Source organism: Lissotriton helveticus, chromosome 9 (assembly GCF_964261635.1).
Source record: "Lissotriton helveticus chromosome 9, aLisHel1.1, whole genome shotgun sequence".
NCBI lineage: Eukaryota > Metazoa > Chordata > Amphibia > Caudata > Salamandridae > Lissotriton > Lissotriton helveticus.
The window spans coordinates 721,763,676-721,778,746 of NC_136070.1; the positions used below are offsets into that span (position 1 = coordinate 721,763,676).

At 45.6% G+C, this 15,071-nt stretch overlaps 1 protein-coding gene across 1 annotated transcript in view; it reads left to right on the plus strand.

Moving 5' to 3' along the window:
- Window positions 1–14,756, plus strand: part of LOC144781817 (uncharacterized) — a 31,700-nt gene extending 16,944 nt beyond the window's left edge. The window contains exons 2-3 of the mRNA XM_078660832.1: window positions 10,483–12,753; window positions 13,005–14,756. Of these exons, the coding sequence (XP_078516958.1) occupies window positions 10,483–10,605 (123 nt within the window). The 3' untranslated portion in view covers window positions 10,606–12,753; window positions 13,005–14,756. The remainder of the gene's footprint in view (window positions 1–10,482; window positions 12,754–13,004) is intronic.
- Window positions 14,757–15,071: the final 315 nt, after the last annotated feature.

Genomic DNA, 15,071 nt, shown 5'->3' on the forward strand with positions numbered 1-15,071 from the left:
TTTTCCAAAGCAAGAACTTGTTTCTTGAAAACAATGACCCTGATGCACAGGGATTTTTTCTCCCTGCGAGTTTGGGAGTCACTGTTTTATTTCTCTGCTCAGGACCAACATACCTTGCATGGTCTGGCTTGGCAGTCGGAAGCAGGGAAATCTAGCGATGGCCATTGACCCTAAGAAAGACAAGTCTTTCGTCAATGTGACCTGACGGTCCGGTGGCAGTCAGCCGCCAGGTCTAAGGTGCCTGGCAGGAGAGCCTGCTGCGCCAGCTGAGGTTCCGCTGTCTGAAACCCTGTGGTCGCCCCATCTCTTGGTGCGGCAGGGTATTTTAAAGTCATTTAATAGCTTTAAAAGAATGTCTTCATTTAGGTAGTTTTTGGATTAAGTGAAGAGTTGGTAGGAATTTAAATGAATATTAAAAATAATATAAATTAAGTTGGGAAAAAGGCATGAATTTTGGTAACGTTTAGGGTCTGAGATGAGAGTGAAATCAATGTAGGACAAAGTTATGGGAACAAGTAAATGTCATTTCAATGTTATGCAAAGGGGGCAGAGTGAAGGCACAGCATAGTAAAGGAGATGAAGTCAATATATGGGAAAGTAAGGGTGGTTGAATTAAGGATACACTACTTGCAGAAATTCTTCACACTGAGACGGCTGGCCACACATTAGCCAATGCCCTCTCTTTGCTGACCATCATCTCTCAACAACACCTTGTTATTGTCCCACACTCCCTCCTCAATTACCTTTGAGGCGATGGGCTGTGGTACCAGAATGTAGGTGTCCGAATACTGTCTAACACATTATCACACAATATTTGTGTCGGGTGATATTTCACTATATGACATTCTAGCATTCAACTGGCTTCTTAAGACTAAACCTCTAGATGAATATTCACCCTTCCAGTGGAGACGTGGGGCAGATGGGCCAGCTGTTTCTCTACTGGGCTTTCCCACCTTCTATTGCTGGCTCCTTGTCACTATCCAGTATCACAAGCCACGGGATATTAGTGTTTGAAGCCAGGGAAGCCATGTTCGAAGAAAGTACCCTACTCATTTTCTTATGAGTAGTGATGTCAGTGGTTTAATATTTAAAAGTGACACCCATTGGTGCACTTTGAAAAATTGTGTTTTTGAGGATTTTTCATTAGGAAACGTTCTCTGATCTGGAATTGAAGAACTTTTGTGTCAAATCTAAAATGTGCATAAATGGCCATTTGTTTAATGAGTCTGGCACAACAGGTATCCATAAACCACAGCTGAATAAGTACTTCTCACTGTATCACCAGCTTCCTCACTTCCCTCGTGATGTTGGTCAGTGTGAAGGGATATTTTATGAGGTGTAATACACTTAGAATTGCATAGGTTCACAATTTTGGGAAATCGAGGCCAACAACTGGAAATGTTCCAGCAGCTTTCCATTCCAAAGCCGGCTACTTCAAAATGAACACCCACAGCTTTGAGATGTTTACTACATTCTTCAATCTAACATATTTGTGTGGCAAGTTTAAAAGAAAGCTTGGGAGGGGGTGTGGCCAAGATGGCGGACAGATGACATTCCTTCTGGTCTCTCCGCTCCCGCCACCGGGCGCAGCCATTTAAAGCAACATTACCTGAGGTTGGAGCACATTTGCACTGTTGGCAGCCTTACAGTGTTGCAGGGACTGCCCAGCGTAGCGACCGGGCTCAGGCTCGCTGTGTTTGGGCCCGTGACGGACGATGGCGCCGCGGCCAGGCTTCGGCCTTTTCCAGCGCAGACCGGCCTGGGGACGGACTCCCCCCATCGCATGCACACTTCTGGAGTGAAGGAAGACGGAGCGACACACCAGTGCTCCTCTGGCATGGGACTACGGAGGAAGGAGGAGCCATTGTGGATGCCCTGCAGCAGGACTAGTCTGGAGCGTTCAGTGGCCCCACACCCAGCAGCGGGCATCGGAGCACACAGCAACCCTTATGAGTGGCGGTAGGTGAGGCCTGGGGGTGCTCAGTTGCTGCAGTCCTTGTGACACAGCGAACCTAGGGGAGACCCCTTGATCTCACCGTGGGGACCTACCGGATGGCATTGAGTAAGGCTCCCCGCGTGAGGCCTACCACATGGACTGGTAGGAGCACCGCATTTGGGCTAATCTTTGGGGCTCATCTATCCCTTAACATGGCAACCTCGAGGGTGAAAAGAACTGCAACCTTAAGGACCTGCTCCTAAAACCAACAGGGGCCCATAAAGGTGATACGTTGGCCACATCATCTTCTGATGGGCCCACCAATGTGGGAGCTCCAGTGGATCTGATCACTCGCCCCTATCTGGAGTTGCTGTTTGCCTCCGTTTGTGAAGATTTGCAATCCTTTAAGAAAGAAAAAAGATGTCCAACGGGTTATTGATGGGCTTGGGGACAGAATCTCTACCTAGGAAGACCTCGAGGCAAGCAGAGAGGAAGAAATAGAACAGCTACAGAAAGAAATTCTATGCTTCGGGGGCCAGCACTTAGATCTCCAAGCCCATAACGAAGTTTTGGAAAACAGATCATGCCGGAATAGCATCAGCATACAAGGGGTCACCTCTGGGGCAAAGGGGGCGGACGTGGCAGACATTAACTCCATTGTGATGGAACTCTTTTGATCTGTTCTGGAGGCCTTCACGAATTGGACATTAAGCTTAACAGAACACCGAGGGTTGGCCCCAGACGCCCACCTGCCGCCCCATCACCCGACATCCTAACTTTTGTTAAAGATTTCCCCCTGAAACAGCGCATTCTCTAGTGGGCCAGAGACAAGCACCCAATACAATACCAGGGCTACAATCCTGTTCTCTACCAAGACCCCCCAGCCATGACTCTCCAGGAACGCAAATCCTTCTGCCCAATCACCACACATTTCCGAGCGGCAGGAGTACAGTGCTCGTGAGGCCACTCCTTTCATCTAATATGAGGGAAACTGCATCAAACACACTTGCTGGAGGAAGCACACAGCATTCTGGACCTGAAGGAGACTATGGCCGAAGCCTCACAGGGCGAATCCCAAGACCCTGACAGGAAGAGAAAACAAGGTCAAGGGAAGATGAGATCCCCTGCAACCGAACTACGCCCAGACTTGGAGACCATAGCCAAGGAGAGGCAGGTAGTTATTGACTCTGCATCCAGAGACCAATTCAGACCCACATCACCCTGAAGCCATATAAACCGGCCTTGCCAGGGGCACATGCCTTTCCATCTTTGTTAGTTCTTTGTTCCCCAGCTATACCTCTGCAGCGTCACAGAGCTCTTTGAATTGGTGGGTGGGCTCCGGTGGGGGCGGGGGGGGAGGGGGGCAGTAGACGACTCCCACGGACGCAACATTGTGAACGCTATGGACCTGCAGGGAGTGGACATGGACAGGACTCGTGCCAAATTCAGTTTTTGTTGTTTCTCTCCAAGAGTATTGGGGATTTGTTTTTTGTTGTTGTCTTTAGTTGGACCTGGGAATGCATCAAACGCATCCTAGATGCTCTTACCCTGGTACATGGAACCTACCACTCTCCTCTCCCATCTATTTATTCCACTACCTAGGGAAGACTCCTGCAGCGACTCTCTCCACTACCCATTGTCAGACACACTAATAATAGTCACCCTTAATGTCAGGGGTCTCAAACGCTCTTTACAAAGGAATTAGATTCTGTTTTATATAGAGAATTGCGGGGCACATATTTGTTTACTGCAGGAGACGCAGCTTCTCCCCAGGGAAGAGCATAGGCTTTGCTCCCATGCCTTCCAACTTCTCATCCCTTCTGATCAAATCAGCAGGGGTAGCTATCATGGGGGCACTTCAGGGGCAAGAAGAGATCTAAGGAGGCCGAAATACGGGGCTGGAGGCTGGCATACTTACTGCAAACAGCACCCAAAACCTACGCCTGGTTAGACTACTTACTGGGTTTGGCTGATCTCACTTCTAGGGTACAGGATATTGAAATTAAACCCAGATCTTTGTTGGACCATGCCGCTGTGGTAGTCACAATTGGCCTCCCACAACGCAGCCCATACTCCAGGACCTGGCGCCTATGGGAAGGTGTCTTACAAGGTCCTGAGAACGTACAACAAGTTTCCAGAGCTATCCATAATTATCTGGCCAATAATGATAAACCTGACACTGCCATATCCACCCAGTGGGATGCCCTCAAGGCAGTAGTCGGTGGAAGTTGATAGCCATCTCTGCGTTCCAGAACAAAACCCGTCGAGACAAACTGGAGCAACTCTCACTTTAAGTTGCAGAACTTGAACGCATTAACAAACAGACGGGGTCCCATGGTCAGGAGGCAGGTAGAAGCGTCCAGGTCCCAACTGGCTGGCATAGACACAGACAGTGCGAAATATGCAGCACACCGCCTCAAACACTACTTTTATATTGGTGGAGACCGGTGCGGGCGCCTTCATGCCAATAGACTGAAGATCCAGGGACAGGAATATTGGATCCAAGAAGTACTTGAGTCCGCAGGGCAGGTTCGATATGAAGACCCACAAATAGCAGAGGCATTTCGGGAATATTACCAAGAACTATAAACAGTACATAACCTCCCTCAAGAGGATATGGCGGCATACCTCCGGTCAGCACACACTTCCACGCTTACCCCGGAGCAGAGAGAGGACTTAGATCGCCCCATCGGTATAGAGGAGGTTATCTCCTGTCTAGCTCATCTGAAACCATCCAAATCCCCCCTATCCAGATGGCTTTCCAGCCATCTTTATAACACTTTTTGCCAGCCCCCTGGCACCCCTTCTTACTCAACTCTTTAACGCCCTGGGGACCTAGACGGCCCTTTCTCCATCCATGAAGATGGCATCGATAGCAGTAATCTCCAAACCAGGGAAATATACATCACAATGCCCCTCATACAGACTGATCTCCCTGTTAAACATGGACCTTAAAATCTTCACTGGAATCCTAGTGGCGCACCTTAACCCCTCCTCCCCGGTCTTATAGACCCGTACCAGGTGGGATTCATTACACAGACAAGGCCCAGAGACACCAAAAAGCAGCAAATGATCCTGGCGATAGATGCTGAAAAGGCATTTAACAGAGTCCGCTGACCTTACCTCGAGGCCACCATGGAACATTTTGGACTGGGGGATCGATCCCGGAATTGGGTCTTTGGTACATATGCTCGCCCAGAGGCATCTGTTCGGGTGAACAGCTATTTTTCTGCTCTTTCCTATAGCCAGGGTCACCAGACAGGGGTGTCCTCTATCGCCTCTGCTCTTTATATATATATATTTGAAGCCCATGAAATACAGAGTCCAATGCAACCCAGCAATTAAAGGGATCAAATTTGGCTGCGATCGCCACAGGATCAGCCTATATGCAGACGACATCCTCGCGACTCTAGAGACCCCACACATATCTTTCCCTGCATTTGTGGACAAGCTAACGGCATTCAGCCAAGTAGCCAGTTTTAAAATGAACATTCATAAATCCCAAGCCCTCAATTCGACATTGCAGCCCCATATGCTGGACATACTTAGACAAACCTTCCCTCTCCAATGGGCCACATCTTCCCTACCTTATCTAGGGCTTCCAATTGCCCCTACAATACCTATGACATTACTTGCAACTTGTATGGACCAAACCACTCCTAACCCCCAAATAATAATAGCAGCTTTTGATTCTATTTGTGTACAAACTGCCAGGGACCTCACGACATCTCCATCACGATTCCCTCCGAAGCCATATAAATGGTTTGATACCAATTGTTCACGGTCGTATAGATCCTTGAAACGAGCCTTAAAGGCTAATGTAAGAGACAGGGTCCTAATTTCCAACCTGAGGCGGGAATACAAAGCAAATATTAAGGCGAGGAAAAAGGCGATTAAAAATAATGCATGGAACGATCTCCTCACTATAGATGTCCTTAGAGATAGTAAGCGATTTTGGGAGATTATAAACCATTCTTTCTTTTCGGGGGATGATAATACTGCTATAGATTGCGTGATCCATGATGAGAAGTGGGTGCAGCATTTTAGTAATGTATATGGCGGGAATTATAATGAAACAGTTAGAACTACAGAGGGGGGCCACTACTCACCCACAGTGGAGTTTACTGAGGAGGAGGTCCACAAAGCAACAATGGAGTCTTCTAAAAACAAGGCGCCTGGCCCCGACGGTGTGCCGGCGGACTTTTTCAAATACACCCAACACTTTGGTCTAAAGTATTAATTAGAGTCTTTAGGGCAATAAATGAAGGAATCTTCCCTGATACCTGGGCAACATCTATCATAGTACCCATTTTTAAAAAGGGAAATCGGGAGGACCCAGGGTGTTAACGCCCTATTTCCCTCATCGATTCTGCCTTTAAGATCTTGGGCAGAGTCTTATTGGCCAAATTGAGGGAAAATCTAGAGCAGTGTGGGGGGCTCTCGAATATCCAATATGGGTTTCGAGAAAAGCGGGGCACTCTGGAATAATGTTCCAATCTGCGAGAAAGTCCAATTGGTCGCACACTGCTTGTCCTATCAGCGTGTTGCCCCAAAGCATTGTGGTCCATGAAGTAAGCATCAGCGGGTGCGCCTCTGCCAGGGTCTTGAGCAAAAAATCACTGTCGCGTTGGCCATCCCTGGACACGTGTTTCGAGGTTGTTACCTCTCGTCAGCAGGGAATAGGCATATAGGTAGGGGTGCTGCGTAGGCTGCCAAAAAATATCCTCAGGTCCGGTACCACTCGTGGCACGCAGGTGCGTAACCCGGGCTCCAATCTGCATCTTTTGGTCTCTAAATATACGGTGGCCGGGGAGGGGTCAGTATATTTGGCCTTTATGGACCTCTCCTCGGCTTTCGACCTGGTGAATAGGGCTAAGCTATGGTCTCTTCTACTTGAGATCGGGATAGAGGCACAATTAGTAGCCCTCATTGCTAGTTTGCATCAGGAGCTTTCAGCTAAAATAAGGGTCTCCAGAGATGGCAGGTGCACGGACAGTTTTAGGTCTGAGAAAGGGGTGCGCCAGGGCTGTATCCTGGCCCCCCTTCTCTTTACCATCTATATAAATGGGCTGGGGAAATACCTGGAAGCAGGAATGGCTGACGTGCCGCGTATAGGAGGAGAGCAGGTCCCGGCACTCCTATACGCGGACGATGCTGTTAATTGCCCGTACTGGCATTGGCCTACAGGCCCTATTGGACCGATTTGGCTCCTTCATGGAGAATCTTGACTTAAAAATTAATGTAATGAAGTCACACACTATGATTGTAGGCAGTAAAGGAAATAAGTTGCATGCAAAATCTTTTACTTGTAAGGGAGAGGTTCTTTCCAGGGTCCCTGTTTTTCTGTATCTGGGGGTTCTTTTTGATCAAAGAGGCTCCTGGGTCCCCCAGATTAAGGCAAAGAGCATAAGTTTAGCCCGATCAACATCAGCCCTGTTGGCTTTTACAAAAAGACTAGGGGCCAAACCAATGGAGGCAGTGATAAAGGTATACAATAGTAAGTGCATCCCAATTGCCATGTATGGGTCCGCCTTGTGGGGATATGTAAATCTGGATAAAATCCAGAGGGTGGAAAATGGGCTCATTAGACAATTTTTATCTGTCCCCAATTCCACTCCTACCTTCATGATTCATGAGGAAATGGGTTTGACCTATATTACTGATAAACTGAAATTAGCCCCACTTCTGTTCTGGGCTAAAACATGGCTGAACCCTGAGTTAACACTTAATCACGCTATTCTTAAAGATGTAACCTCAAGGGATCAGGCCATGAGAATACCCTGGTTGGAATACATTAGATTTGCATTTGCTACGCTTGGGAGACCGGAGCTTTTTACCGTACCAACCAACATTAGGAGGGAAGACATCAGGTGGATTAAGCAAGAATTTCTGGAGAGGGCTTGCCTGGAGAGAGAGGAGTTGGAATTGAGGAAACCCTCTGTAAGAGCCTACATGGTTTTAACCACTACCCCCTCTCTGGAACCATATTTAAAAATCGTTACCAACCCACTCCACAGATTCTTGTTAACAAAATTTAGGATGAACTTGATTCACTATTCACTTGGTAGTTTCCCCGTGTGGACAAAACCAGAAGACGGTCCACCCTGTGACTGTGATCAGTTTTCCAACCAGGATACCCTCCATTTTACATTCTTTTGTGGTCTGTATACCACAGAGAGGGCAAAATATCTATTACCTGTCCTGAAGGCTGCGGGCTTTAGTCAAGTAAGGCCAGCGTTAATTTTCCTCCAATCACTAGCGGATACTCATACCATTTTTAGTGTTGCATGCTTCCTAACAGCTGCCTTCAGATTAAGGAACAAAAGAATCCCCCGGAACGTTGTATTTTAATTTTATTTTAAATGTGGTTTTATCTGAAACTAATTTTAATCATTTGTAAATATTATGAAATAATGAGAATAATAACTTAAGGTCATAACTGGTAATCAAATTCACTGATGTTTTAAATTTGTTCTGTACTGTATCTTGCCTTTTATGATTTTAACAAAAATCGAATAAAGTGTATTTTGACTGACTGACTAAGACAGGAGCCCTTAACTATAGCTCTCTGACTCATCAGATATGGTCTGACCTTGGCCACTGGTCACAACATGCCCCTTCTTGGCTGTGGTGATAGTGGCAGTGAAGATGGCAGTCCTTCCCCGGATCCTGTATTCATTCCAGGTCCTACCAATAGATTCCCCCCACCCCACACTCACATTGCTCCCTTCAAGATGAAATCAATCACGTTGTTTGGGTAGATAGGCAACCTCGCCTTCGCAGGGACCTAACCTACCGGCCCCCCCTTGAAGAAGGCCTTATGGTCCCAGATTTGTCCTGATACTTTCAGACCACCCAGCTAAGAATCTTTAGCCTCCGCCTCTATGGAAGATACCCTTTCTTCCCAAAAATGCCAGGCCCTCCAACCTATACCTCTCCCTGATTACTAAAGGTAACGCTGGCAATCTGGGGCAAACTGGTGGCTTGGAAGAATCCCACTTCTTTTTCTTCCCCCCTGACTCCCATTGTGGGAAATCCAGAATTTACGCCTGCCTTGAGCAATCCAGCATTTCACAACTGTAACCAATGGGAATGCAGATCTCTCAGGCATCTGTTTGATGCAGAGGGCCCTATTCCATTTGAGTCCCTGCGTGCTGAACACGACCTGCCTGTCTGTGAACGTTGGCACTATACCCAAATAAGACATTGGGTGACACACCCTTCGCGTCTCCCAGGGGCCCAACCACACCTCACCCTGTTTGAACGCTGGCTGCTTACAGAATTGGGGAATTCTCACCGTATAACACACCTGTATTGAATCATAAGCTCACCGTCCACAGTTAGCAAGTCCTGAGGCCAATGCTGGGAGCTGGAAATTGAGAGGGATCTGACCTCGGAAGAATGGGAAAATATCCACTACCGTGCCCGCCACACTGCTCACAACATACCAGAAATAGAAACAGACACCAAAATCATAAGATATTGATACCTTAGCCCCATCAAACTCAACAAGTATAAGCCATCCCACTCTCCCGAGTGCTGGCGCAAATCTGGGTCCCCCGGCACACTTCTACAGATTTTATGGGATTGCCTGAAGTTAACCCCATTCTGGGCTCAGATCCTTAGTGACATTGACACACACTTCGAAGCTGATCACCCCAGATTCCCTGCCTACATTCTCTTAGGCCTTCCTAATGCACTCAAATTTCCCTTAAAATCTCACAGAGGCAGACCGATCACCCCAGCTCTATTAGCAGCCCTACAGAATATGTTAATACACTTGGGTATTGGGCACATTCAAACGCACCACGGATGGCTGCATATACTTTGGTATATAAATGGGATGGAAACATTCTTACCCTAACAGACAAGGACTCCGCATTTCTTAAGCTTTGGAGGCGATTCTTGAACTTATTATTGTCCGAATTCCGGGAACTCACCTGTCCCAAATACCTGCACCATCTACGTTTGTCAAAGATCCCAGCAGACGCCACTTACATCTTCAACAGGGCTCTGTGTGGTTAGTGGTCACTTCCTCTTTTCTTTCTCTTGTATTCATGCTCTAGAGGTGTCCGGGTTTGGGAGGGAAGGGGGAGTTTTGGGGTAACTATGCACTATATGTTACGTATCCTGTGACAGGCTTTTCAGGAGCTGTTAAATATTATGTTTGAAATCACAATAAAGAAATTTACACCATAAAAGAAAGCTTGGAAGTCCTGCAGAAAGAAGAGGGGTGGAAGGAGATAAAGCAATATGTGGTGGTAGGCCTTTCTGGGTGTGCATTGTTTCTAATCAATAGATGGGTAATGGCTAATTTAATAAAATGAGTGAATATTTCATAGGGTATAATACAAAGTTTAATTTGTCAATATTTGTAATTGATTACTGTTACTATATATATATATATATATATTTATGTTATGAACCCTCACATCCTAGATATGCTCTGCACGAGGGCACTACAGATCCCGTGTAGGTATATCTACTTCTATGAATGACTCTAATTTGCTCCTAAGTGTAACTTTCTGCTCTTCCTTTTCTATCAGACCATTGATCGAGCCTTCCGTCGTGGCTGGGGTACTTTTCTAGCCAACCTGTATACTGTGTCGCTGTCCAGGTCTACTACAACCCCCTCTGAAGCTCCTCCTCCTTTGGTGAAGGCATGCTGAGGATCTGATGTGAACCGACAGCTTCTACGGAATATCCAACATCTCACTTCATCGGGAGGATACCAAGAAGTTGGAACCCCTGCCTTAACATGAACTACATCTGAGGTTTGCTGTGGCTAACCTGGACTGAAGACTCCATAGTTTGCTGCTTGGTTAACACAAATGTCTTCTGCTGCTGATGTCAACAGTTGGGGTTCAATCAGTTCAATCCCTCTCTTTAATGCTATTACATAAATCGCTGAGGGCATTACTCAAATCATTACTCAAATTTGAAGACTTCCCCAATTTCTGCGTCAAAACTAAGACCTGGTCACCAGAGGTGGCCCTTCCACAATGGAGACTATCACACACAGCTGTTAGCAGACTGGATAATGGACATTGCAGATAATATTCAAAGAACGGTGTTAGGAGTGCAGCTAAAAAAAATCACTCCCTCAAGTTAGAATTGCAAATATTTTCCCAAGCTTTCTCCCAGGATTCCACTTTCAGGGTAAATGGCCAAACAAGCTACTTGGCATTCAACAGTGTTATCTGATATTGCAACAGGCTTTCTGACATTAAAAGAGGGCCTAGACATCACTGTATGGATATCTGACCACACATGGGTCATACTGACACCACTAAAGGGATCTTTGGCAGCTAAATGGAAGGCAGTGACATCTCTATAGGGCTTATTGACATTGAAATGGACAGCAGGGACACCATAAAGGGCTCTTTGAAACTAAAATGAATCACACTAACACCAGCCTCTCAAACATCAGAATAGACCAGACCAACACATTTCACAACTTTCTGACATGACATGATTTCACAGACACCACTCAAGAGCTCTCTGCCAGCACATCGCTGTTGCTGGACACACTGTTCTTCTCTTACATCAACATAGACCTCTCTGCCACTATTTTAGGGCTCGTTTGGCAGCATGGTTATAACCACTGTGACATGCACAGTAGTATCACAAACCTAACTTCACATCACGCTGTGAAACCAAAGTTTAGACCTTTTTCATCACGTCCAGTACATTTCACGCCATGTTGGTGAACATAATAAGTTTTTGCCTGGTAGTACCTTAAACTTTTTAAGAAATCTGGATTGTCCCTATCTTGGTCTAGAGGCAAACTATACCACGTAAAAAGAATACTGAAGCCCTCTGAGATTTGACTTTTAGGTCTTGGTCATAAAGGATTTTCTTATAGCCAATTGGCAAGTTGTCCACAAGATGTGGAGAAGATTTTAAAACAAAAAAGTTCCTCTCTTAAAAAAGCCCACATACCTTCCAGGGGCATATGAGATATGTTCAGTGCTGCAACAACTGGCTACTTTTTCGGAAGATACCCATCAGACAGTGGAACCATGTACTTGCTCAAGCAGAACGTTGTACTACATTGACGCATTTTAACTATCAAGACAATGACAGTTTTGTTAAAAGCAGTGTTATTGAAAACTTTTTTCGCAAGTCTAATATTTTGATTTCCTTAATTTATGTATCCCCTCTTCTCCTGCAGCAGAGATTTGGCTGAGGCCCACTGCTTAAGACACTTTGCACTGAGTGCAGACTGGTGCTTCAAAGAAATTCCATTGTTTTATATCTTTAAGATAAACATTGTGTGTTATTTATTGTAACTATATATGTGGACCTGTGAAAGTGGTGACTGTGTTAATAAGAGGCAATACAATGTATTCAGCATGACTTTGGTTGACAAATAGGATTCTGTGTTAAGATTAATCTCTTAGAGCCTGGGAAGGATGGTGGCAGAAAAGGCCTTTATAAAGAGAACTCCCAAAGCTGCAGCTGTTTTAGTGCACAAGGTTTATGTCTGAGATCTCACTTGGGACAGATGGCATGTAATATTTTGGGAGAGATGAAAAGCACTTCAGACATGATGCCTGCAAGTTGTAAGTTTTGATAGTACAGAGAGTGATGACCTCTTATATCGGACTCTGGAAAGGAGGAACCATAGTTTCGAGATATGGAGGGGAGTTTGCCATTTTAGTTCAAGATGCATGTTAAAAGAAGGAACACAGTGGGGTGCAGGAAGGACAGGGTCAGCTGCCAGTAGGAGAATCATGTTGAAGAGTCGAGTACATTTGAAGGAAGAAAGTGAGAAGGAAGGTTTAAGCAAGATCGATAAATGACTACTGAGGGATGTATGACATTACAACGCATGCTTTTACCACGCATTACAACGTATAGCGCTTTGGGGTGCTGGATAGTGAATAGTTTAATTTACTATTCCAACTCCAGTCCCCGTGGATAGTAGGGAAGGTGTTGGATAGTAAATTAAATCTATTCCCTATCCTAGAGCGCCCCCCAGCGTAATGGTTTGCGTTGTAAAAGTTGCGATGTAAAAGCACTGCGTGGTAAAAGTTGCGTTGTAAAGGATGTTTCCCCTACTGAGAACCCATGTGACTCAAAATTAGTTTATACGGTTCATGACCTTTTTAAAATCAATAATTATGGGATTGTGGCATTGTGGAACTGCACCCGACTGTAGAGCTGAACAACCACAAGAACCAGTGCCTAATTTGTGCCAATGGCTTCCAGTGTTCAGCACCGTCACTTAATTGTCAACACAGGGACTTATGGCAGTCTACCCCAAGGAGGCACTGTTTGTCTGATTTAGAGAACAGCACAACACCAGTTGTTTATAATTCAAAATACATTTAAAATGACTAATAACTGCCACACAAGCCGTCCTTATAGGTTTGTGGTCCTGGGATAGTATGAAACTTCACTCTTGTAGTAGTGTGATGGTTAGTAGTTGTGTTGGTATTGTTGTTGCCAGCACCGGCAGGGGCAATGGGTAGTTAGAGTAGTGGTAGCCTCTGGACAGGGGCCCTGGCACTTGTTTTACAAATTAAGTACTGACCAAAACTGCATGATGGCAGAGGCACATCACGGGACGCACACCTCATATCTGCAGTTGCAGACCTGCACTCACCACTATATATTCTTCTGGGCATTTCAACCTTGAGGCTGGGGTCCGTGGAAACTGCACATTGAGCTGCTGACTGTGTCACGTTCCCAGAGATGGAAAGAGTGTCAGTGAGAATGGAAAGAAATCGGAACGCAAGAAGAAAGAGAGGAGAAAAGCAGTGGTGGCTGGCATGGATCGAGGGTGTCAGGGACCTGGGTGTATAAAAATAAACTCTCGTCACTTCTGAGTCTCTCCGCGTCTGGTCGGAATGGAAGCAGGAACATTCAAACTCCCCTAAGCCAATCACAATGCTTCTGTTAGCAGTGTTGTGATTGATCTAGGCACCGTGGTTTGGCACTCAGACTGGGACCATGAGCTTGTCCATGTTCTCCACCCAGGCTGTCATATAACCTGGTTGGAGAACATGCTAAGTGCGCATTACTGTTTGGCCTGTCCAAGACGGCTGGCCAAACTGTCATGCACACTACAGAGTGTCCACCACTCCCCTCCGCCGTGGTGTGTGAGCAGAGCAGCCCAGTCTCGCCCCACAAAACTCACTCAGCAGGGTAAAATAAAATGATAACATCGAATAATTATCATTTTATTTTTCCTCTTTTATACTGCTGAAAAGTAGTGGGGCGATGCTCCTCTACCTTAGCAGAGAAGGGTCGATGGAGAGAGATCATAGTTTGCCATGTCCGCTTCAGGGTTGCCAGCCCACCCATGTGGGAAGCAGGACTCAATGAATATCTTCAGAAGTGAACGGTTTACAAGTACGAGTTAACTATTGAAAGCTCACATTGCCTTATGGTGTGTCTTGTACACAGTAACTTGAATCTCCACAGGGATAATATTTTTCACAAATTCACATTAATTGAATATACTCTAAATCAGCAATTTAAGAACAGATTTCTGTAGTTGGAGTGCACCCCACTGAGCTACCTTATTATCAAAAGTGGCACCGAACGTGCCGTCCACAGATTCTCGAACATCTGCACAAGAGCTTTACTTCTTCACAGCGACGTATGACGGTTATCCAAGTTATAACTTGAAACGCTTGTGACAAAAATTAAGCAAATCTGAACTTTTATTTATAGAAAAAAGTTAAGGGTGCAATAAAGCTTTAATTTAATGCTTGAATGCAGGTTGCTGCAGGTTCACCTGCTTTTAATGCTTGTGTAATATTTTTATTAAATAAGTGTTTGAAAAGCCAATAAAAATAAGCAAAAACTGGTCAAGCGCGTGGTTTATTTTCTTCTTCATCTACAATTAACAAGAAAATGTAAATGATTTCAAAGTATCTATCAATTATTGCATACATTGATTTAGGATCTTGAAAAATATAAGATGGGATTGTGGAGGGTCAGGCAACTATTGTGTCCAGTTCTAGGGATCTCCTCTTGCACTAGACTGCGGTTGTGGAAAACTCACCTCCAGTCCAGTGCCTCGTAATGGAGGTTTCCTCAGGAGTACTGTGTCCAGTTCTGAATGCTTCATCTTCTAGTTATGAAGGCCTCTTCTAAAATATTTTGTGGGGTTTTGGGGCCT